The sequence below is a fragment of the Heterodontus francisci genome, chromosome 18 (genome assembly GCF_036365525.1).
Source record: "Heterodontus francisci isolate sHetFra1 chromosome 18, sHetFra1.hap1, whole genome shotgun sequence".
Taxonomy (NCBI): Eukaryota; Metazoa; Chordata; class Chondrichthyes; order Heterodontiformes; family Heterodontidae; genus Heterodontus; species Heterodontus francisci.
In genome coordinates, this window is record NC_090388.1 from 22,381,667 (window position 1) to 22,405,065 (window position 23,399).

Sequence of the window (23,399 nt, forward strand, 5' to 3'; positions counted from 1 at the left end):
GAAAATGTGAGGTCATCCACTTTGGTAGCAAGAATAAAAAGGCAGATTATTATTTAGATGGAGAAAGACTACAAAATACTGCAGTACAGTGGGATCTGGGAGTTCTTGTACATGAAACACAAAAAGTTAGCATGCAGGTGCAGCAAGAAATTAGGAAGGCAAATGGAATTTTGGCCTTTATTGCTAGGGGGTTAGAGTTTAAAAATAAGGAAGTCCTGTTACAACTGTACAGGGTGTTGTGAGGTCACACCTGGAGTACTGCATATAGTTTTGGTCCCTGTATTTAAGGAAGGATATACTAGCATTGCAGGCAGTTCAGAAAAGGTTCACTAGCCTGATTCCTGGGATGAAGGGGATGTCTTATCAAGAACGGCTAAACAGGTTAGGCCTTTATTCATTGGAGTTTAGAAGAATGAGAGGTGATCTTATTGAAACGTATAAGATTTTAAGGGGGCTCGACAGGGTAGATGTTGAGAATATGTTTCCACTGGTGGGGGAATCTCAAACTAGGGGACATAGTTACAGAATAAGGGGGCACACATTTAAAACTGAGATGTGAAGGAATTTCTTCTCTGAGTGTTGTGGAGGCTAGGTCACTAAATGTATGTAAGGAGGTGGTAGATACATTTTTGAAATCTCGGGGAGTTGAGGGGTATGTGGAGCAGGCCTGAAAGAGGAGTTGAGGCCTGGGACAGATCAGCCATGATCTTATTGAATGGTGGGGCAGGCTTGAGGGGCTGAATGGCCGCCTCCTGCTCCTATTTCTTATGTTCTTATGAGAGCAATTGCAAAACTTCGTGGTACAGAGGGATCTGGGTGTCATGGTACATGATTCACAAAAAGTTAGTATGCAGATACAGCAAGTGATTAGGAAGTCAAATGGAATGTTGTCATTTATTACAAAGGAAATGGAATATAAAAGTAGGGAAGTTTTGCTATAGTTGTATAGGGCATTGGTGAGACCACATCTGGAGTCATGCGTACAGTTTTGGTCTCCTTACGTAAAGGATATGAGAAGCAATTACGAAAAGGTTCACTTGACTGATTCCTGGGATGAAGGGGTTATCTTATGAGGAAAGGTTGGACAGATTGGGCCTGTATCCATTGGATTTTAGAATAATGATAGGTGATCTTATTGAAACATATAAGATCCTGAGGTGACTTGAGAGAGTGGATGCTGTTTCCTCTTATAGGAGAGACTAGAACTAGGGGACACAGTTTAAAAATTAGAGGTCTCCCATTTAAGACAGAGATGAGAAGAATTTTTTTTCTCTCAGATGGTCAATAGTCTGTGGAATTCTCTTCCCCAGACATCAGTGGAGGCAGGGTTATTGAATATTTTTAAGGCTGAGTTAGATAGATTCTTGATTGACAAGGGAGTCAAAGGTTATAGCAGGTAGACAGAAAAGTAGAGTTGAGGCCGCAATCAGATCAGGCATGGTCTTATCAAATGGTGGAGCAGGCTCGAGGGGCCAAATGGCTTACCCCTGCCCCTAATTCGTATGTTCGTATGTATGTAATAGATATGTCATCCAAGTGGCCCTTTCTGTTTGAGAGACCTGCTCCACAAATTATTTTTGGATCAGTGGCAATGGAAATTACTTCAGCTCTGGGAGTTGGCTATCTTTTCTGAGATTTTATTCCTGAGGGAGGTGTCTTGGTGTATTGTTTTTGTTTAACTCACGATCCAATATGATGAGCCACTAGTTTTAATTATCAGTGGGTGGTTAGTTATGTCTGAGGATAAAACCTACAAAACACAATGGAGAGCTATCTAATGGGTTCTTAATATTGATCACTGCCAAAAATAAATCAAGGTCATTGTTTCTACAAAATAATGTCCTACAGTTGCTTAATCATTGAGTTAAAGTACACATTAAGGAAGACTCAAACAAAAGAAGTCATATTTGGGAGCCTTTCCTTCATTTTCTACCAGTTATTTGGTAAATTGCTTAAACTTAACCTACGTTGTGATATTTTGGTTTTTAATTCAGAAACACCGCCCCACACAGGATGATCATAGCAGTCTTTAAATTGTTCTTTTATCTAATTTTGTAGTTTCGTAGGACTCATGGATGAGGTGGGAATACTGGACTCTTGACTCTATGTTCCCCTGATTTCAGCATTAAATGAGCTTCAAACTGACAATATTATGGCCATTCTCCTCTTTCAGTATGTCCTCATAAACTGTAAATGAAATTGATTTAAAACCTAAATATGAGCACAGCTAAACATCAAAAAAAAACTTGAGTAAGGTAAAATTTGTTTTTCTTTTGTGACTCTTCCCTGATGTTTTCCTATAAAATGAGAGTCATGTAAACTGAAAATACTTTTTTTAGATTTGATATGTCATCTTTAAATGTTTTTATTTTAGAGATCAAGCGGTCTTCTGAAGAAGTCATGGGTAGCTGTTGTAGCTGTCCAGATAAAGACACTGTCCCAGATGACCATCAAACAAAATTTAAGGTAACTTGATTTTAAGTTTTCTGCCCTTTATGACTGTGTTTCTCCCTCTATCCCTCGCTCTCTCTCTGGAACAAGGTCATATGTATTTGGAATGTCTTCATCCCTGAAATTTTGTAACACAATACACTACATACACCGGTAGTAAATGTATACATATCGTATTATTCAGATATATTTTATGATGGTGCTATGTCAGACATTATGCTGCTTAATAAGGACAAAATATCTATTATATATTAGAAATGGTAGTGACTGCAACATTTCACTGGTACTGCAGCACAGATGGTGCTATGTGGATCCCATTTTTGACCCACTTAATACAGCACAGCTCAACTAACATATTACCATTAAAGAATGGCAAACTGTACTTTTCAATTTGCATGCCATTACTAGCCCTCAACATGGGAAATGCTCATGTTTGGGTTTTTTTCCTGCCATGGTGTATTTCCATATGAATGAAACAAACAGTGATGCTGTATGTATTCAAAGAAATTTTTTATGTATAAAGAACTCCCCCGATTCTGTTTCAGCCTTGAATCTGTATCTTGCCACCTGCTGTCTTATTCTTAGCTGCCTGCCAGTAAAGTCTGGATCATGCATTGAATCATAGCTTTACTCCTCAGATCCTTCCCTCAAAACTTTGCTGAAGTGATTTACTTGCTCACTGATTGCCTGCCTCTCTTTTCCCCAAGCTGAGTTTGCATCTTGTACAGCAGTTATTAGTTGCATATGCTCTCCTCCAGAGGATTCAGAGATATCTTAATGGCACTTTTGACGTTAACTCCCAACCCAAAGTTTCCCTGGCCACACTGAAACCTCTTGCTTGCACCTCCCTGCACTCTCAACCCACCCTCCACCACCTCATCCAACTGAATTTACACTCAGGGGCTGGTGAAGGGAAGGGGAGCTAACCCCTCTCCCATCACTGCCTCACTGATGTTGTATTCTGGGTTTGGTGACAATTAAGGAAGTATATGGAACATTTTAATAGCAGATGCTAATGCCTTGAGTATAGTACCTTTGAACCTTCCTTCTCTATATTTTGTTTCACCAAAGTGATATTACATCAGGTAGTAAAAATGGCAAACTATGTTGAGTGGCCAATTAGCTGTGGTTAAGATTGCTATTGAAAACAATGTCCTCTAGAAGCACTCAACACTGAGGTTTACAGCACATTTTTAGATGAAGCTCAAATCCAGATTTTCAGTGTATATAGTGGTATATTGGAAAGAGGTCAGTTCGCCAGCTCCCATGAGCCTTGCATACAGCATGTACTTCTAGTACAGGGTTGTCCAACCTTTTTGCGTGGGGGGCCACATTACAATTTTTGTTTTAAATAGGTGGCTGGTGAGACAATTTGGAAAGATAAAGGCATTAGAAATTTATCTTACTATTCAAAACAACAACAAATGAGCATTTTTGTGAAGAAGCTTTAAATGAGAAGATTAATTAATTAATTTATTTAGAGATACAGCACTGAAACAGGCCCTTCGGCCCACCGGGTCTGTGCCGACCATCAACCACCCATTTATACTAATCCGACACTAATCCCATATTCCTACCACATCCCCACCTTCCCTATATTCCCCTACCACCTACCTATACTAGGGGCAATTTACAAAGGCCAATTTACCTATCGCCTGCAAGTCTTTGGCATTGGGAGGAAACCGGAGCACCCGGCGAAAACCCATGCGGTCATAGGGAGAACTTGCAAACTCCGCACAGGCAGTACCCAGAATTGAACCCGGGTCGCTGGAGCTGTGAGGCTGCGGTGCTAACCACTGCGCCACTGTGCCGATTTATTGACTTACTTTCTCGTCACTATGTTGAACACTGATTTAGTAAGATAGTTGGCATTTCTTTGCTTGCACAAGTAGTCAACCTTTGCACGCACGCTTCTTGTAGTGATGCGGAGTATTTCGGATAGATGTCCATCTGTCAGGAGTGATCTTGATCACTCGCTCCCTGTGGTTTTCCCCCCTCTGTGTTGTTCCCCCCCCCTCTGTGTTGTTCCCCCCCCCCTCTGTGTTGTTCCCCCCCCTCTGTGTTGTTCCCCCCCCTCTGTGTTGTTCCCCCCCCCACTGTGTTGTTCCCCCCCCCACTGTGTTGTTCCCCCCCCCCACTGTGTTGTTCCCCCCCCCACTGTGTTGTTCCCCCCCCCCACTGTGTTGTTCCCCCCCCCCACTGTGTTGTTCCCCCCCCCCACTGTGTTGTTCCCCCCCCCCACTGTGTTGTTCCCCCCCCCCACTGTGTTGTTCCCCCCCCCCACTGTGTTGTTCCCCCCCCCACTGTGTTGTTCCCCCCCCACTGTGTTGTTCCCCCCCCACTGTGTTGTTCCCCCCCCCACTGTGTTGTTCCCCCCCCCACTGTGTTGTTCCCCCCCCCACTGTGTTGTTCCCCCCCCCCCACTGTGTTGTTCCCCCCCCCCCACTGTGTTGTTCCCCCCCCACTGTGTTGTTCCCCCCCCCCCGTGTTGTTCCCCCCCCTCTGTGTTGTTCCCCCCCCCCTCTGTGTTGTTTCCCCCTTCAACAGTAGAACAGTCTATTGTCTAATTCAGCAATTGAATTGATGCTCTTCTTTTCCAGCAATGAATTTCAGCAATTACAGTTCAGCAGTTAAAGGAATTGGTTATTTTCTTTTCAGAAATTAATCTGGCTTGACATCAGAATTCTGAGAGTATAGTAAATAAGGTTTAAATAAACTGATAGAAAGCTTTCTTTTCCTTCAGTATTTGCTGGCAGGCAGTCTCTATGTCTGTTAACTGTGTCTCAAAAGCCAGTTTTATTTTTAAGCTAGTTTCAAATGTCAATCGGCAACATTGGATCTTTGTCCTTGTTCTCTGCATGGCTATATCCTATGACAACGAGAATGCATATTTGAAGCTGGCTGTATCCTATGGCAACGAGAATGCATCCTTTGACTCAGTCCCTGGAGCTTGCTGCCTTAAAGCAGTACTGCTCCTTTTCTAGCCTTAAAGGCACGCTGCATTCTTCCCCCCCAAAAAATAACTACAGGATCATAACAGTATCTCGTTTGAAGAAATGGAGCAAGGCGAATAGAACTACACATTAAGTACTGTACTGTGTGATTTTTCATGAACCTGTGACCGATCACTGTAGATTTGAATGTAAAGTATCTCATCGAAGCTTCTCTAGGGAGTATGGTTATTAAAATCTGTGAAGTATGTAATGGAAATTCAGTAAAATTTTAATTTGTTATTAGTACCAGAGTACAATGTAAATAAAAATATGAAAAGTAACAGAAAATGTTGCTCTTCTCTAGTATTTGTAAAATGTCATAAAACTCCTAATGGTTTAATCATGTTATTTGTGCTTTTTGAATTTGATTTGATTTATTAGCACCAGCACCATTTTATTCATCTGTTAGTTTGACACCAGATTACTTTTACTACTGCAACCAGGACTTGAATACTAACTAGCCTTACATCTAAGAGGTTCTTCTGCTGCTGCACTCCTGGACAGAATACAGGAAAAAGCTTATTGTCTGATGTGTGATTCTCCTCTCACCTCTAGTTCAAGGGCTTGACAGAATAGATGCTAAGTGGCTGTTTTCCCTGACTGGAGAGCCTAGAACAAGAAGTCATAGTCTCAGGATAAGGCGTCAGCTATTTAGGACTGCAATGAGAAACTTCACTTGGAGAGTTGTAAATCTCTAGAATTCTCTATCCCGGAGGACTGTGGATGCATAGTCATTGAGTATATTAAAGACTGAGAGCGCTAGAGTATTGGGCACTAAAGAAATCAAAGAACATGGGAATAGGGTGGGAAGATGGAGTTGAGGTAGAAGATCAGGCATGATCTTACTGATGGTGGAGCAGGCTCGAAGGACCATATGGTCAATCCTGCTCCAATTTCTTATGTTGTTAACCTTTCTCAATCACAATCTTCCTATCTTCTCCCCGTCTCTTCTCCTTCTGCCTCTTCTCCCCCTGCCCCAATTTTGTTGATATGACCATGACCAGCGCACACGTTCCAATTCTGCACTTCCTAACAGCTCTATGGGTGTACCTACCTCACATGGACCGCAGCGGTTCAAGAAGGCAGCTCACCACCACCTTCTCGAGGGCAATTAGGGGTGGACAATAAATGCTGGCCTAGCCAGCGACGCCCACATCCCATGAATGAATAATTTAAAAAAAACTTCCCTTGGTTCCTCCTTCTACAGCCTTCAGTCTTTTAAGACCTGTGCTGAATATGACCGAATCATTACTTTCTGATTTACCATATCTTCTATCCTTCAAACATGATAGTGCGCAGTTTGTTCATCTTGGTTTCTCAAAAAAGAAAAAAATATATGCATTGGCTTACATGCTTCAAAATCAGTTTGCCCTGTGGCTCCATTCATGATCTCGTTTACTGTTTAAAATCTGGTTGATCTTTGTAGTGGAATTGTTCAATTTATTTTGAGCATGCTCTTAACAGTAAACAGACTGGTATGGCCTGAAGTACTGTAGCAGGAAAATTCTTGCAAAGGCTGGAGCAAAATTAAAATTAACAAAAAAAGACTTGAAAGGGAAAAAACAAAATTGGCGATTTCAGTATTGGTTACAAAAAGTAGTGGGCTAAAGTGAGTCTGTGAAAATAGAGATAATGTTACTTGGGAAAATAGCAAATGCTTTGAGGAAGCAATACAGTAATGTAATAAAATATTTCAATGTTTTTGAAAGGAATTTAGGAGATTATGAAACTTTGGGCTGAAAAATTTTGAAATGAAATCATCAGGCATGATTTTTGGAAGTATCAGAAACCATATATCTACTTTAAGAAATACAAGCATAGAGTCATTTTTGGGACAGAAGGAGACCACTTGGCCCATCGAGTCTATGCTGGCTCTCCCTATATCAATCCTATCAGTCCTATTCTCCCACTGTATCCCTGTAGAGTAAAGGCCTGCTACCTGACCCAAACCCGACGGTACCCGACAACATGCGTCGGGTTCGGGTCGGGTCGGGCCCATCTTCCGGCTCTGGCTTTCGGGCTCGGGTCGGTTCAGGCCAAATCCGGGTCGGGCTCGGCTCAAGTCGGGCTGGACACGCACGGTAAGTACTCTGCTGGTAAGTATTGAAGTTAAACTTTTCTGAGCTAGGAGTCCGGGACGAAACTGAGTTTGCGCAGTGAGTGACTGACGTCACTATGACATCATCACGCATGCACTGCAGCTTCCTGGAGGTTCTGAGTTGGAAGATAAGTAAAGGGATGGCAGGTCGGGCTTGGGGCAAAATCGGGGGCTCGGGCCGGTTCGGGTTTGGTGGGGTCTGGGTCGGGTTCTTTTTCCAGATCTGAGCAGGCCTTTACTGTAGAGTCATAGAGTTATACAGCACAGAAACAGGCCCATCGTGTTCGTGCCGGCCATCAAGCACCTATCCTAATCCCATTTTCCAGCACTTGGCCTGTAGCCTTGTGTGCTGTGGCATTTCAAGTGCTCATCGAAATACTTCTTAAATGTTGTGAGGGTTCTGTCTCTACCACCCCGTCAGAATGGGGTTCCAGATTCCAACCACCCTCTGGGTGAAAGAAAATTTCTCCAGATCCTCTCTAAACCTCCTGCCCCTTACCATAAATCTATGCCCCCTGGTTATTGGCACCTCGGCTAAGGGAAAAAGTTTCTTCCTATCTCCCCTATCTATGTCCCTCATAATTTTGTATACCTCAATCAGGTCCCCCCTTCAGCCTTCTCTGCTCTAAGGAAAACAACCCTGGCCTATCCAGTCTCTCTTCATAGCTGAAATGCTCCAGCCCTGGCAACATCCTGATGAATCTCCTCTGCACCCTCTCCAGTACAATCACATCCTTCCTATAGTGTGGCGACCAGAACTGTACTCCAGCTGTGGCATAACTAGCGTTTTATACAGCTCCATCATAACCTCCCTGCTCTTATATTCTGTGCCTCGGCTAATAAAGGCAAGTTTCCCATATGCCTTCCTAACTACCTTATCTACCTGTGCTGCTGCCTTCAGTGGTCTATGGACAAGTACACCAAGGTCCTTCTGACCCTCTGTACTTCCTAGGGTCCTACCATCCATTGTATATTCCCTTGCCTTGTTAGTCCTCCCAAAATGCATCACCTCGCACTTCTCAGGATTAAATTCCATTTGCCACTGCTCTGCCCATTTATATCGTCCTGTAATCTAAGGCTTTCCTCCTCACTATTTACGACGCCACCAATTTTCGTGTCGTCTGCGAACTTACTGATCATACCTCCTATATTCATGTCTAAATCATTAATATACACTACAAACAGCAAGGGTCCCAGCACTGATCCTGCGGTACACCACTGGTCACAGGCTTCCACTCACAAAAACAACCCTCGACCATCGCCCTTTGCCTCCTGCCACTAAGCCAATTTTGGATCCAATATGCCAAACTGCCCTGCATCCTATGGGTTCTTACCTTCTTAACCAATCTCCCATGCAGGACCTTATCAAAAGCCTTACTGAAGTCCATGTAGATTACATCAACTGCTTTACCCACATCTACACACCTAGTCATCACCTCGAAAAATTCAATCAAATTTGTTCGACATGATCTCCCCCCAGACAAAGCCATGCTGACCATCCTTGATTAATCCCTGCCTCTCCATCTGCTAATGGTAATTTCTAGTAAAGGCAAAAAAGTAATAGTGCACAAAATAATGGAAAAGTGGATAGGAACGGCACTGGGAGCACTGGCTAGATTTCTAACTGACATTGGAGGAGAATTTGCCAATGATGAGTTCAGGAGCAGGTGTGAAAATATGTAACAATGCACACAGCAGCAGAAAGTTATTTTAGTAATGGGATTTGTGGGAGAAATCATGCCGTGATTGATGAAATGCTCTGAAAAATTTTAGCCAACCAGCCAAATTGTAAATTGACGATTACCCTGGCGTGGGCATGCGAATAGCACACTTCAGATGATTGGGGGCTACAGCCTATAGCCCCATCAGTTAGTTTATGAGAGGAATCTGAAAATACCTTCGGTAATGTGGGATCATCCCCTGGCTTTAGAGGGGACTACAGTTAGTTCAATTTTTGAGGAATATTTGAATACCATGCACGCAGAGAGAAGAGCATTTATTAAGGCGGAGATTTCAGAAAAGATCAGGAGAGCTTTGAGGTATTGATCAGGCCATCAGAAAAGAATTTTAATACCGGGGACATGGTGTATGACCAGAGATGGCCAGAAAGAATGGAGAGGCCCAGGAAAAGTTATAGGCACTGATAACAAAATGATAATTTAGCAACATGGCAACCAAACCGTTAGAGTACATTCCTCGTGGCTTATTGGCACTGATTATACATTGACAGAATCTGAACAAATGATGGGCACTGATGATGCACCATGTACTTCACATTGACATGTCGGACCTTTACGAGCAACAGATTGTGGCAAATAACGGGCTAACTGAGAGTGGACTAAGTGATAGTGAAGATCAAAATTTTTTTTTTATTCATTCAGGGATGTGGGCATCACTGGCTATGCCAGCATTTATTGCCCATCTCTAATTGCCCTTGAGAAGGTGGTGGTGAGCTGCCTTCTTGAACCGCTGCAGTCCATTTGGGCTAGGTATACCCACAGTGCTGTTAGGAAGGGAGTTCCAGGAATTTGACCCAGCGACCGTGAAGGAACGGCGATATAGTTCCAAGTCAGGATGGTGTGTGACTTGGAGGGGAACTTGCAGGTGGTGGTGTTCCCATGCATTTGCTGCCCTTGTCCTTATAGTTGGTAGAGGTCGCAGGTTTGGAAGGTGCTGTCTAAGGATCCTTGGTGCATTGCTGCAGTGCATCTTGTAGATGGTACGCACTGCTGCCACTGTGCGTCGGTGGTGGAGGGAGTGAATGTTTGTAGATGGGGTGCCAGGCAAGATAAGGCCATTTATCCAAAAGGCCAACTATTGAAAGTTGGGACTAGAGTGACGTATATGCCAGAAGGGGCTAGTGAATGGAGGGAAGTCACCATTATTGGAAGGGCAGGAAAGGCCACAGGGAAATACAAACATTGGCTGAATGTGCAAGATGAGGGACAGGGTATCAGACCTTTAGATTGGCAGAAGGAAGTGAAAATGTGGAAGGCCAGAAAACATAGTGTAAGTTCAGACAGTGGGCCTGCAGATGATCATAGTCCAAGGAAAAGGTCACGAACTTGTGAAAGGAAGTCTGGTTGTAGGAGGGACAGGTCAAGTAGTAGCAGTCCAGAAAGGGATAGGAAATCTAGCGGGGACATGGTTTCATAAGAGCAAGGAACAGAGAGCAGGGGAGGAGCGCCACAAGAAGTAGGAGCCCTTACGATAGAGAAGCTTTAGTGACTACTAACAAGTTAGATGGCAAGTTGGTAAAGGATGCAAAACAAAAAGAGCTCATCAGTTGGAGAGAGTTTGGCATATACACGGAGGTGCCAGATACAGGACAACCAGTATTGTCCCATAGATGGATCTGTACAGAGAAAGTACCTCCCGATGGTACATAGAAAGCTAAGGCCTGACCTGTAGCTCGGGAATTTGAGAAAAGACTAGGTGACTAAGAAGTTAGAGTAGACTCCTCAACAGCAGGAAAAGCAAGTTTGAGGATTTTCCTAGCCCTTTTAGCGTTACACTTATGGGAATATAAGTCTGTTGACATCAAAACAGCATTTTTGCAAGTGAAGAAATTTCATAGAAAAGTATTATTAAAGCCACCAAAAGAAGCTGGATAGAGGGGATATTATGGAAGCTAAACAAGTGTGTTTATGGGCTAATCCAGGGTGTGGTATTTTTCAGTTAGGCCCGTCCTATTAAAAGCTGGTGTATTCAGCTAAAAACGGATCCGGCAATGTTTTATTGGTACTATGAAAGCGAGCAGGCATTTTCTTGATGCACATAGACGATTTTCTGTGGGGAGGATCTGCGGCATTTGAGAAATTTGTGGTAGACAAAGTTCTACAGGAATTTTAAATCTGAAGTCAGGCTTCTGGAGCTTTTAAATAGTGTTGAATATTAGGCAGACTAAGTTGGGGGAAACCCTAAATCAACAGTCTTAACTGGAGAATGTTAATAGGATCCCAATAAATCGGGCCAGATCCTCACAAAAGGAAGACTCTGCAACCAAGGAAGAAGCAGACTAGTTAAGGAGCTTAATCGGACAATTAAACTGGTTGTGCACACAAACCAGGCCGGATGCTTGCTATGATGTATTAGAATTGAGCACCATGTTGAAACATGCTTCCGTTGGAACTGCTGAAAGCAAATAAAACATTGAAGAAATTGAATTTAGACAAATGTACACTCAAGTTTCCAGCATTGGGTGATCCAGAAGAAATGAAATTAGTAATTTTTAGTGACGCCTCACCTGCTAATCATCCTGATGGTTATTCGAGTGCAGCAGGGTTCATTATATTTTTGGTGGGAAGAAATTATAAATGTTGTCCATTAGCCTGGGAATCGAAGAAAATAGAGGATTGTTAAAAGCACCTTAGCTGCTGAGACACTTGCACTGATAGGGATAGATATAGGTCTGTATTATTCGAGTATTTTAAAGGAACTCATATAAGGGGAAATCGGACAAATATTTTCCTGTGGAATGCTATATAGATAACCATTCTCTTTGGGACAATGTCCATTCGACGGAAAAGAGGTTGAGGATTGATCACGCGAGTATAAAAGAAATGTTGGAAAGAAATGCCCAAAATACAATGGGTCGACGCAAGTCATCAGTTGTCAGATGTTTTACGAAGAGAGGTGCTTGTTCAAAGAAATTGTTGGATGTCCACAAAGGGGGCCGTTTTGTGTTATGATGAGTTAGGAAAAGGTGGAAATTTTTTTCCGTTAAGATCACTTTGTAATTCTTTGAACAATATATATATTTTTTTAATGGGGGGAACATATAGTATGTTAATGGCTGGTGCTATTGAAGGTTAATGGTATAATGTAAGATAGGGGAAAATGTATCATTTTGTGTCTTTTTTTCAAGAGATATCTAGGTGTTCTAGTTCATGAGTCACAAAACGTTAGTATGCAGGTACACAAGAAATAAAGAAGGCTAATAGAATGCTATCCTTTATTACGAGGGGAATCGAAAATAAAAGTAAGGATGTTATGCTTCAGTCATACAGAGCATTGGTGAGACCACATCTCGAATACTGTGTGCAGTTTTCGTCGTCTCATTTAATGAAGGATGTAAATGCGTTGGAGGCGGTTCAGAGGAGGTTTACTAGATTGATACCTGGAATGAGTGGGTTGTCTTATGAGGAAAGGTTAGACCGACTCAGTTTGTTTACATTGGAGTTTAGAAGAGTGAGGGGAGACTTGATTTAAGTTTATAATATCCTTAACGGTCTTGACAAGGTGGATGTGGAGAGGATGTTTCCTCTTGTGGGTGAGTTCAGAACTAGGGGGCACTATGTTAAAATTAGGAGTCACCTTTTTAGGACAGAGATGAGGAGAATTTTTTTCTCTGAGGGCTGTGTGACTTTGGAACACTGTGCCTCAGAAGGTGGTGGAGACTGGATCATTGAATAACTGTTTGGCAAGGGAATCAAGGGTTATTGGGGGTAGATGGGAATGTGGAATTCGATACACAAACAGATCAGCCATGATCTCATTGAATGGCGGAGCGGGCTTGAGGGGCCGAATGGCCTACTTCTGCTCCTACTTCATATGTTGGTGTCTATGTTCTGTTAATGGATGTTAAATACCTAGTAGTTGAAGGTAATAGGGTGAGCAGGTGTGGGGTGTTGATTAATCAATTGTAATCAAATGTGTATATTTCAAGAGTCAGGCAGCACTGGTTGGGTGGTGTTAGGAGTGGAGAAGTAAGCTCTGTGGCAAGCAATAAACAGTCTCCACCAAAGCATCCTCGTCTCAGTGTTTTAACAGGCTTGGACGTTTCTTTCACATAGCCCTGCAAGTATATTTCTTACGTGTCCATCCAATTTCCTTTTGAAATCATTGATTGTCCCTGCTTCCACCACCCTCGTAGGCAGCAAGTTTTTTTTTATTCATTCATTGGATGTGGGCATCACTGGCCAGGCCAGCATTTATTGCCCATCCCTAATTGCCCTTGAGAAGGTGGTGGTGTGTTGCCTTCTTGAACCGCTGCAGTCCACGTGAGGTAGGTACACCCACTGTGCTGTTAGGAAGGGAGTTCCAGGATTTTGACCCAGCGACAGTGAAGGAATGGCGATATAGTTCCAAGTCAGGATGGTATGTCTTGGATGGGAACTTGCAGGTGGTGGTGTTCCCATGCATCTGCTGCTCTTGTCCTTCTAGTTGGTAGAGGTCGCAGGTTTGGAAGGTGCTGTCTAAGGTGCATTGCTGCATTGCATCTTGTAGATGGTACACACTGCTGCCACTGTGCGTCGGTGGTGGAGGGAGTGAATGTTTGTGGATGGGGTGCCAATCAAGCGGGCTGCTTTGTTCTGGATGGTGTCGAGCTTCTTGAGTGTTGTTAGAGCTGCACCCATCCGGGCAAGTGGAGAGTATTCCATCACACTCCTGATTTGTGCCTTGTAGATGGTGGACAGGCTTTGGGGAGTCAGGAGGTGAGTTACTCGCCTCAGGATTCCTAGCCTCTGAGTTCCAGGTCATTACCACACTGCGTAAAAAAAAAAAAAAGTTCTTCCTCACATCCCCCCTGCATCTCTTGCCCAAAACCTTGTTCCTTAGTCCTTGTACCATAAGCTAATGGGAATACTTCTTCCTTGTCTCCCTCATCTAAACATAATCTTGTACACCTCTATCAAATCTCTGATAAACATTGATAGAATTTAACTAATAATAATCATTGTGCTGTTTAAAAACAAGTTGTTTGGCATAAATATTAAAACATCGCAAACTGATGATTTATCTCTCATTCTACTCTGTATGAACCATTATAGTTACTCTAACAAAGCTTTACTGGTTCAATCACTGTTTGATCAAATGAGCCATGTGGGACATGGTTCTGGATTAAATGCGAGTAGTTGTGGTTGAATAAATGGTGATTTACATAATGTTACGGTCAGATGAGGAGGGGTTCTCAGGCTCCCCTTTCGCCCCTTTTCTCGTTTGACCGCAACAGGGTTTATCCTTTTTTAACAGTGATTAAACTTATTACCTCAGTGAGTGCCTGCTCCTGTTCTTCTAATGTGATTGCAAAAGAACCAATCAGACAGGTTTTCTTGAGTTTAACCAAGAAAGATGTAGGTTTACTGCTCTTAACACTCTACCCTGGTTAAAAATACTAAAAATAAGTTACACATTTATGCACACATTCACTCGAGAGTCTCCCACACACAAATAGATTACAGAGGGAAAACAGATTTGGTGGTTGGATTAAATTCTGGAATAAATGGAATTTAAATACAGTTTGTGAGTTCAGTAGTCCTCAGCTGAAATTATATTCCTGACGTCCTTGCTGGGCCACGTGCACAGTGGTGGGCTTGCTTTGCTCAGGGCTCCTGAAGGCAGAAGGGGTTTTCTCGTCCTAGTTGCTGGTTGTGGTGGTCTGTAGGCTCGAGGGGGTTCCCAGTCACAGCCAAATCTTCTCTTGATACTTGCTGGGGAGAGAGAGAGAGACCTGCTTCGTTGCTGGCTTTTTCAGCTACTGCTTTCTGTGTGACGAAGCTTACAGTCTCTCCAAAGCTGTGCAGGCAGTCACATGATTTTATCAAGCCCCTTTGTTTTTTTAATGAAGTTTTTCTGGAATTTTCTCTGAGATTCAAGGTGTTACACCTCATGATGTCTAGTCACACTTGGAGGGGGGTTGGCTCTTTCAAAGTCAATGGGTGTAGGTTGCCCTGATAACCGTGTTGATGAGCCATTCTCAGTAATTCAATCACAGAGAACGCCCCATTGTTCTGGCTAGGCTGGATGGGACTTTTCCTTTTCAGTTTTAAATTTAAGGTGGCAGTGGCCATCTTGGCTGCCAGTTTTTAAAAAAGTTACTTGCAAAATTTTCCATTAAAAGTCTAATGTAAGGTTCCAACTGATTAAAATTAATTTAATGAAAGGGTTTTCATGACAATAAGAACATAAATAGCAGCTGGAATAGGCCTTCAAGCCTGCTGTGTCATTCAGTAAGATCATGACTAATCTTCTACCTCAACTCCACCTTCCCGCACTATCCCCATGTCCTTTAATTCCCTTCGTACCCAAAAATCTATTGACCTCTGCTTTGAATATACTTAATGACTGAGCATCCACAGTTCTTTGGGGTCGAGCATCCCAAAGACACTCAACCCTTTGAGTGAAGAAATTTATCCTCGTCTCAGTACTAAGTGGGCAACCCCTTATTCTGAGACTGTGACCCCGTGTTCTAGATTCCCCAGCCAGGTAAACATTTTCTCAGCATCTATTCCATCAAGCCTTTGAAGAATTTTAGATATTTCAATTAGATCACTCTAATTTTTCTAAATTTCAATGAATATAGGCCTAGTCTACTCAATCTCTTTTCGTAGGATAATCCTTCATCCCAGGAACCAGTCTAGCGAACCTTTGTTGCACTTGCTCTGGGGCAAGTATGTTCTCCTTTAAGTAAGGAGACTAAAACTGCACACAGTACTCTCAGGTGTGGCCTCACCAATGCCCTGTTTAACTGTAGTAAAATGTCTTTACTCTTATACTGCAATGCCTTTGTAACAAAAGCTCTCAATTTTCCTAATTACTTGCTGTACCTGCATGTAAACTTTGTGATTAATGTACAAAGACACCCAGGTTCTTCTGAATGCAAACATTTCCCAGTCTCTTACCGGTCAAAAAATATTTTGCGGCTTTATTTACCCTACCAAAGTGAATAACTTCACACTTCTCCACGTTGTATTCTATCTGCCACGTTCTTGCCCACTCACCCAACCTGGTCAGAAAAATGAAAGCCCATGGGATACAGGAGAATGTGGCAAGTTGGATCCAAAATTGGCTCAGTGACAGGAAACAAAGGGTAGTGATCGGATGTTTTTGCAATTGGAAAGTGGTTTCCAGTGGCATTTCACAGGGTTCAGTGTTGGGTCCCTTGCTGTTTCTGGTACAGATGAATGATTTGGAATTAAATGTGGGAGGCATGATTGAAAAATTTTCAGATGACACAAAAATTGGCCGTGTAGTTGATAGTGAAGAGGATAGCTGTAGACTCCAAAATGATATGGGTGGCTTGTTTTTTTCCGGCTGGCGCAGACAAGATGGGCTGAATGGCCACCTTCTGTGCAGTAACTTTTCTGTGGTTATATCCCTCTGCAGCTTCTTTGCTTCCTTCTGAACCTAATCTGTATTGTCAGCAAATTTGGATGCATTACACTCAGTCTCCTCATCTAAGTCATTAATATAGATTGTAAATAGCTGAGGCCCCTTCAAGGGTCACTGACCTGAAACGTTAACTCTGCTTCTGTCTCCACAGATGCTGCCAGACCTGCTGGGTATTTCTAGATTTTCTTGTTTTTATTTCATATTTCCAGCATCCGCAGTATTTTGCTTTTATATTACTGATCCTTGTGGTACTGAGGCCCAAATTCTGATCCTTGTGGTACTCGGCTAGTTACAGCTTGCCAACCCCAATTTATTTGTAAATTGAAGTTTATCCTTTATACTGTGTTCTCTGCTTTATGGTCAAATTGAGAATGAATGACACAAAATTCCTACAGCCATAAGCAGGGTATTTCTAGGATTCTAAACTTAACTAGTATTTTCCAGGTTTCTCAGATAAACAGGGTTCCTAATTTTAACATTATAGCATTGCTCAAGTCACTGGAAATCCAGAAACCACATCATGTGTATTTTCTAGTATTTTCCGGAGTATTATAGATTGCCCAAATTTATAGACACAGTTATTTCCATAGAAATGTGATTGACACTTATAATTGTGTTGGAATTTTTTTTATTATGCCAGTTAAGGTTTAAAGTGCACTTTTTCCCTAGGTGATTAATGTGGATGATGATGGCAATGAGCTGGGTTCTGGTATAATGGAACTTACAGATACAGAATTGATTTTACATACACGAAAGAGAGATGCTGTGAAATGGCCCTACCTCTGTCTGCGTCGCTACGGCTATGATTCTAACCTCTTCTCTTTTGAAAGTGGCCGGAGATGTCAAACTGGGCAAGGTATGTCTGTCACTTAATTTAACTGGATTTAGAAGAATACTCTTTTAGTATTTGTGTTCAAAAGTATGCTTTGAGAGAGATTTGTCTTGTTTTGAATTCAGTTGGATTTTATGGAACTGTTCCTATGTAGTAATTCTGAAATGCATTATTCACTTATCCCGAGACCAAGCCCCCCCAGTTCTGGACTCTCCAACCAGGAGAAACAGTCTTTCAGCATTTACCCTGTCAAGCCTTCACAGAATCTTATGTTAGATTGAGATGATCTCTCATTTTCCTAAGCTCCTGAGAATATAAGCCCATTCAACTTGATCTTTCCTCATAGGATAATCCCCTCATCCCAGGAACCAGTCTAATGAACCTTCTTTGCACTCCCTCCAGGGCAAGTCTGACCTTCCTTGGGTAAGGACCAAAACTGTACACAAGATTCTAGATGTGCTCTCATCAAAGCCCTGTACAATTGTCCTAAGACTTCCTTACTCTTGTTCTCCAACCCCCTTGCAATATAGGCCAACATGCTGTTTGCTTTCCTGATTACTTGCTGGATATGCTTGTTAACATTGTGTTTCATGCACACGGATCCCCAAATCCCTCTGAACATCAACATTTAACAATTTCTCACCATTTAAAAAAAAGTTTTCTATTCTTTCTACCATCGCAAATAACTTCACATTTCCCCATATCATGCTCCATCTGCCACCTTCTTGCCATCTTGTTTATATCCCTTTGCAGACTGTTTTTGCCCTTCACACATATTTTTCCACCTAGCTTTGTTATTAGTATTAGATATACAGCACTGAAACAGGCCCTTCGGCCCACCGAGTCTGTGCCGACCATCAACCACCCATTGTATCGTCAACAAACTTGGGTACATTATAATTGGTCCCTTCATCTAACTCATCAATATAGATTGTAAATAGCTGAGGCCTGAGGCGCTGATCCTTATAGCACCCCACTAGTAACAGCCTGCCAAACAGAAAATGACCCATTTATTCATTCTCTCTGTTTTCTGTCCTTTAACCAATCCTCTATCTATGATAATATATTACCCATTACCCCATGATCCCTTAAATTGTGTCACAAACTTTTATGTGGCACCTTATCAAATGTCTTTTAAAAATCCAAATATACTCTCTCCACTGGTTCCCCTACATCCTCAAAAAAACTAACACATTTGTCAAACACAATTTCCCTTTCATATTACCATGTTGTCTCTGCCTAATCATATTATTTCCCTTTGTTCTTTTGCAATTTAATTGAAAGTAATATGCTAAATTTACCTTTTCTTGAATACCTCTATAAGATGACCTCTCAGGTGTCTCTCTTCTAGGCTGAAGCATTTTTCCATTCTTCTCCCATAATGCATATTTTTGGCATTAGGGATCAGCCTAATGGCTTTGCTCTGCACTGCCTCTAGCACTTGAATATCTCCTTTTAGTCTTGGCAACTAGAAATGGAAGCAGTACCCACAGTGCAAAGTTTGTTCGTGACTTTTTCTGATTTGTATTCTATCTTTCAATGTTCTGTTGGCTTTGTTGATTATTGCCCTCTATTAGTTGGACATGCTCAGTGAAGAGTCTGCTAAGGCTCCGAGATCTTGTTTTCCTTCATCCTTGGCAATTTCAGCACTCTTCATTAAGTAGATGTCTCACAAATGTTTTCTTCCTACGTGCAGTACTTTAGACTTGTCTGCATAAAATTTCTTCTGCCATTGCTCTGCCTACTTTCATTTAATCCAACTAATTCTACCCCTTCCAATTTCTCTGTCCCTTTTCATTTGGTCTCATCTGCGATTTGACAATAGTGCATTAAATTTCTTTATCCAAGAGATTTATGTTAATTAGAAACAGCAGTAGTCCCTGTAGAATAATTTCTCTTTTCTCATCAAATATTCCCTGCATTCCTGGAGGTGTTGATTCCTTCCTGATATAAATTTGAATGGATTTTGCTGGCTTTCACTCACGTAGCCTTTATTCATGTGTGAGCCTGGATGCCATGAGTCAGCAGGCTTTTCAACCATAGGTGCACCACAGTGGAGCCCACTGTTTCAACAACCTGCTGGCACCCATTGTTATGGTTCACAATTGAATAATAGGCATTTGATTTGGTTCGTGGAAAGCAAGCAATACACATGGATTAATACACCAAAGAGGAATCAACACCTTCAACAAAGGGACATTTTTTTCAAAAAAAATGAAAGCATTCAATTCAGCACACAAACTATTTGAAAAAAAAATTTACTGTATAGACTAGGTATCTAATGAGTTTTCTTTGTCTTAGAAGAGCTATACAGACCAAGATCTTGTCCTACATCTGCACTTCCAGTAAGGACCACTGGATAGTCATCAGAGTCAGGAACACACTCTTTTGTTCCTACCAATCCCCCTTCTCTCAAACAAGGAGTGTTGAAACCAATTGCCATGCCCTATTGACATGAGCCAGCACAGGCCGAGGAACTTCCTGATCTGATCTCGCTCAATTTTACCAACTGTCATTCATCTGAAAAATAATTCATTCTGTGAACAGCCTAACAATTACTTTTAAGCATCAGGGGAGCTACAAATAGAAGTTCCAAATCATTTCTTGCAGTGTCTAAATGTACTTTGTCCCTATATTTAATTTCCCTGAAAATACAAGGAGTGTGGGAGAACACCTAGGGTGCCATCTCAGTCGTCATACCTAGTCTAAGGCCCAATCCAGGAATTAAATACACAACCTGAAATAACACTCCAATGCAGTAGTGAGGGATTGCTGGTGATGCTGTCCTTCAGATGACATGTTAAACTTAGATCCTGTCTGCATATTTTGGTGGTGTAGGAGGTCATTCAATAGCCCATGACACTATTCAAAGATGAAGGAGTTCTTCCCGTTCCCTGGCCAACATTCCTCCCTAAATCAACACCATCAAAATCATGTTAACTGATTTTTAATTTTACTGTTTGTGTATCTTGCTGTTTTCCAAAAGCCAAGGTCATGAACAATCACTGTACTTCACAGCATTTCATTACATGTGAACCAATTTGAACCATTTTGGAGACATGAGATAGGTGTTTTGATGTTTGATTTTTATCATTTGATTCTCCACTTGGAAAAGTATTGCAGTATATTCATTCAATAGCAATCAAAGAAATGTCTTGCATGAATTTAAATACTCATTGGTATTTTTGTGGCATCAATTTTTTTTACTGCACAAAAAGATAATTGTGTTTGGTATTTAGAAAGAAAATAACTTCTAACATTGAGTACTTAAATTAACAAGAATGTTGACTCTAACTTAATGCTTACAATGGAAGAATAAACCAAAAAGCTGGGAATAATGGACATCACAGGGTATCTGTCTATACTTGTAGTGGTAAGTCAAGCTCCCTCTGCTGTTCATTGCAAAGAGACACAATACTGGGGAGACAGCTGGTATTGGTGCCTGCATTGACTGTATGTAATCTCTTGGGGGCCAACCAGAGTTGTTTGTATGAACAGCACTGTGTCTCCACCCCCTCCCCCACCCCCCCCCCCCCCACCCCGGCCCCCACAATATCATCCAATTAGTGTTTTTTCTTTTTTTTGACAAGTTTATTAAATACATGTTATCCCTTATGACCTAGTTATGTATTTTACATTAATTATTAAATGCTTCAATAAAAAGTATGCACATGGTTCCTCACAATAGTTTATTTGTTATCCAGTAGATAGCTGAGCCATATGGACCACAAAGACTTGATTCCTGGTCTGTCCTGAGTTATTGGATCCTCGGCTGCGTGGTTGTAGGGTTGCTACAATTTGCCTTGGTGACACTGGGATAGGGAGGGGAAAACAGCTTTCCTGTTCCTGATTGCTATCTAATAACATCTCCTGGAAGTGCATCTGTTTGGAAATTGGGTGAGGATTGTACTTGGCTGTAAAGCACCCAGAGGATGAATAGCCTGCCAGCGCTCACTGCCAAGTCTCAAGAAAATAACGGCCACTTGGGTGAGATGCTGGAGGGTCAGCAGAGCCCTTGGGGCCATAACATCAGCATGGATTAAATGTCCTCAGGAGAGAGAGGGGAGGGGAAAAGTTTTGTAAATCATAGAACATTGATTTTTATTCAACTTGTAAAAATTGTTAATGGAAGAGTGTATAACATTGTATATATTAATTAAAATTGTCAAAGATATTTCAAAATCTCTTATGTTTGTGTATTAAATCATCAATGTCCATCTATTCTTTAGGAATTTTTGCTTTCAAATGTGCACGAGCAGAAGAGATCTTCAACTTACTGCAGGATATCATGCAGTCTAACAGTATAAGTGTAGTGGAAGAGCCAGTTGTAGAAAGAAATGAGCAACAAAATGAATTAGATATTCCGAGAACTCCGCGGACACCTACCAGTGAGTATTATTTGTTGTTTTTGCTTTTGTTCAAAAATAACTCTTGTAAGGAAACAGCTTCACCTTGAAGGCCAAGTGGCTAAAAGATGCCCTTGCCATGAATTTGGTCTCTGTGCTGCAGTAGGTGAGTATACTTACTAACTGAGAGGTTGTCTCCTTTGACTAACCTCCCAACAGGGTGCAGTGTTCAATTACTAAAATACAGACCACCAATCAACTAGCCATGAATGACTAAGGCCTCAGAAAAGTCTGAGACAATTTTAGCAACTAAATTTGCATTGAATATTTTTCACAATCCATATGCCTTTGTTTTGAAAAAAAAAGATTATACTTGACAGTTCTGTGCCAGCAAACTTGAAATGTCCAAAATTTTTAGTCACAAACATGTCACGTTCTTCTTGACCCCACAAAATTGCCAGTTTTGTCACAAAAGTTGCTGATGCCACAGTTAAAATGATCAGTCTATCACACTTACATCAAGTGACAGTTCAAAGTACCAAGTGAAATGATGCAATAATCATCATTAAGTTGTAAACATGCAGCTGGATGACCAGAAGGCCTACTTATTGGAAAAAAAATCATGTGAATTTCTACTTGTCAACGTGAGGGATATTAGTGCTGGGAAGTTTAACACCATCTATTTCAGACATTCATTGTTACCATGAAGCAGTCTCAGTAAAGTAAAGTATGGTTAGATGCAGAGTACAACTCCCTGAATTCTCCAGCAACATGTGCCTCAACCCAATCTCTCAAATGTCAGGACAGGGAAGAGTGGGACTTGGTGCAGAATAAGATACAGGCAGCTATTGAGCTGAAGTGTATGGACTGTGAAGGATGGGAGGCCAGTCAGGACACCATTGGAATAGTGAAGTAAGAGGGTGACAGAGGTATGAATGAAGGCTTTAGCAGTGGATGAGCTAAGGTAGGGCAGAAATAGGTGATATTAGAGGTGGAGGAGGTTCTTTGTGATGGAGAAGATATGGGATCAGAAGCCCAGCTCAGGGTAGAATAAGATGCTGAGATTGCAAGCGTGCTGCTTCAGCCTGAAACAATGAATGGGGGAGACAGATGGAATTATTAGCAAGGATGCCATGTTTATGGTGAGGTCTGAAACAGGGGCTTCAGAATGACCAAAGCTGCAGGGGGCCCTTTCTCAACAATGTGCAGGCCCAGAAAGCACTGAGCTAGGTCATATGAATGTCTGAAAAAAGACAGAAAAGGTCCTGCTCATCCATCAGATCTGCCCAATTCAGCCCGTATTGCGAGTAGGCCAATCAGTCCATCAAGCCTGTTCCATTATTCAGTGAGATTATGACTAATCTGGATCCTAACTCCTTCCACGCGCCTTGACTCCATATAGCTTGATGGACTTGTCTAGCAAAACTCTATCGATCTCAGATTTAAAACTATTTGAGCTAGCATCTACTGTTCTTTGTGGGAGTACCACAGTTTGAGTGAAAAGTGTTTCCTAACTTTTTTCCTCAATGGCCTGGCTCTGATTTTAAGATTATGTCCCCTTGTCC

General features: G+C 41.8%; 1 protein-coding gene across 1 annotated transcript in view; it reads left to right on the top strand.

Moving 5' to 3' along the window:
* The window catches only part of frs2a (fibroblast growth factor receptor substrate 2a), a 77,223-nt gene that overhangs the window by 48,243 nt on the left and 5,581 nt on the right, over positions 1 to 23,399 (top strand). Inside the window, exons 3-5 of the mRNA XM_068050404.1 lie at positions 2,375 to 2,466; positions 17,326 to 17,512; positions 21,718 to 21,876. Of these exons, the coding sequence (XP_067906505.1) occupies positions 2,401 to 2,466; positions 17,326 to 17,512; positions 21,718 to 21,876 (412 nt within the window). The 5' untranslated portion in view covers positions 2,375 to 2,400. The remainder of the gene's footprint in view (positions 1 to 2,374; positions 2,467 to 17,325; positions 17,513 to 21,717; positions 21,877 to 23,399) is intronic.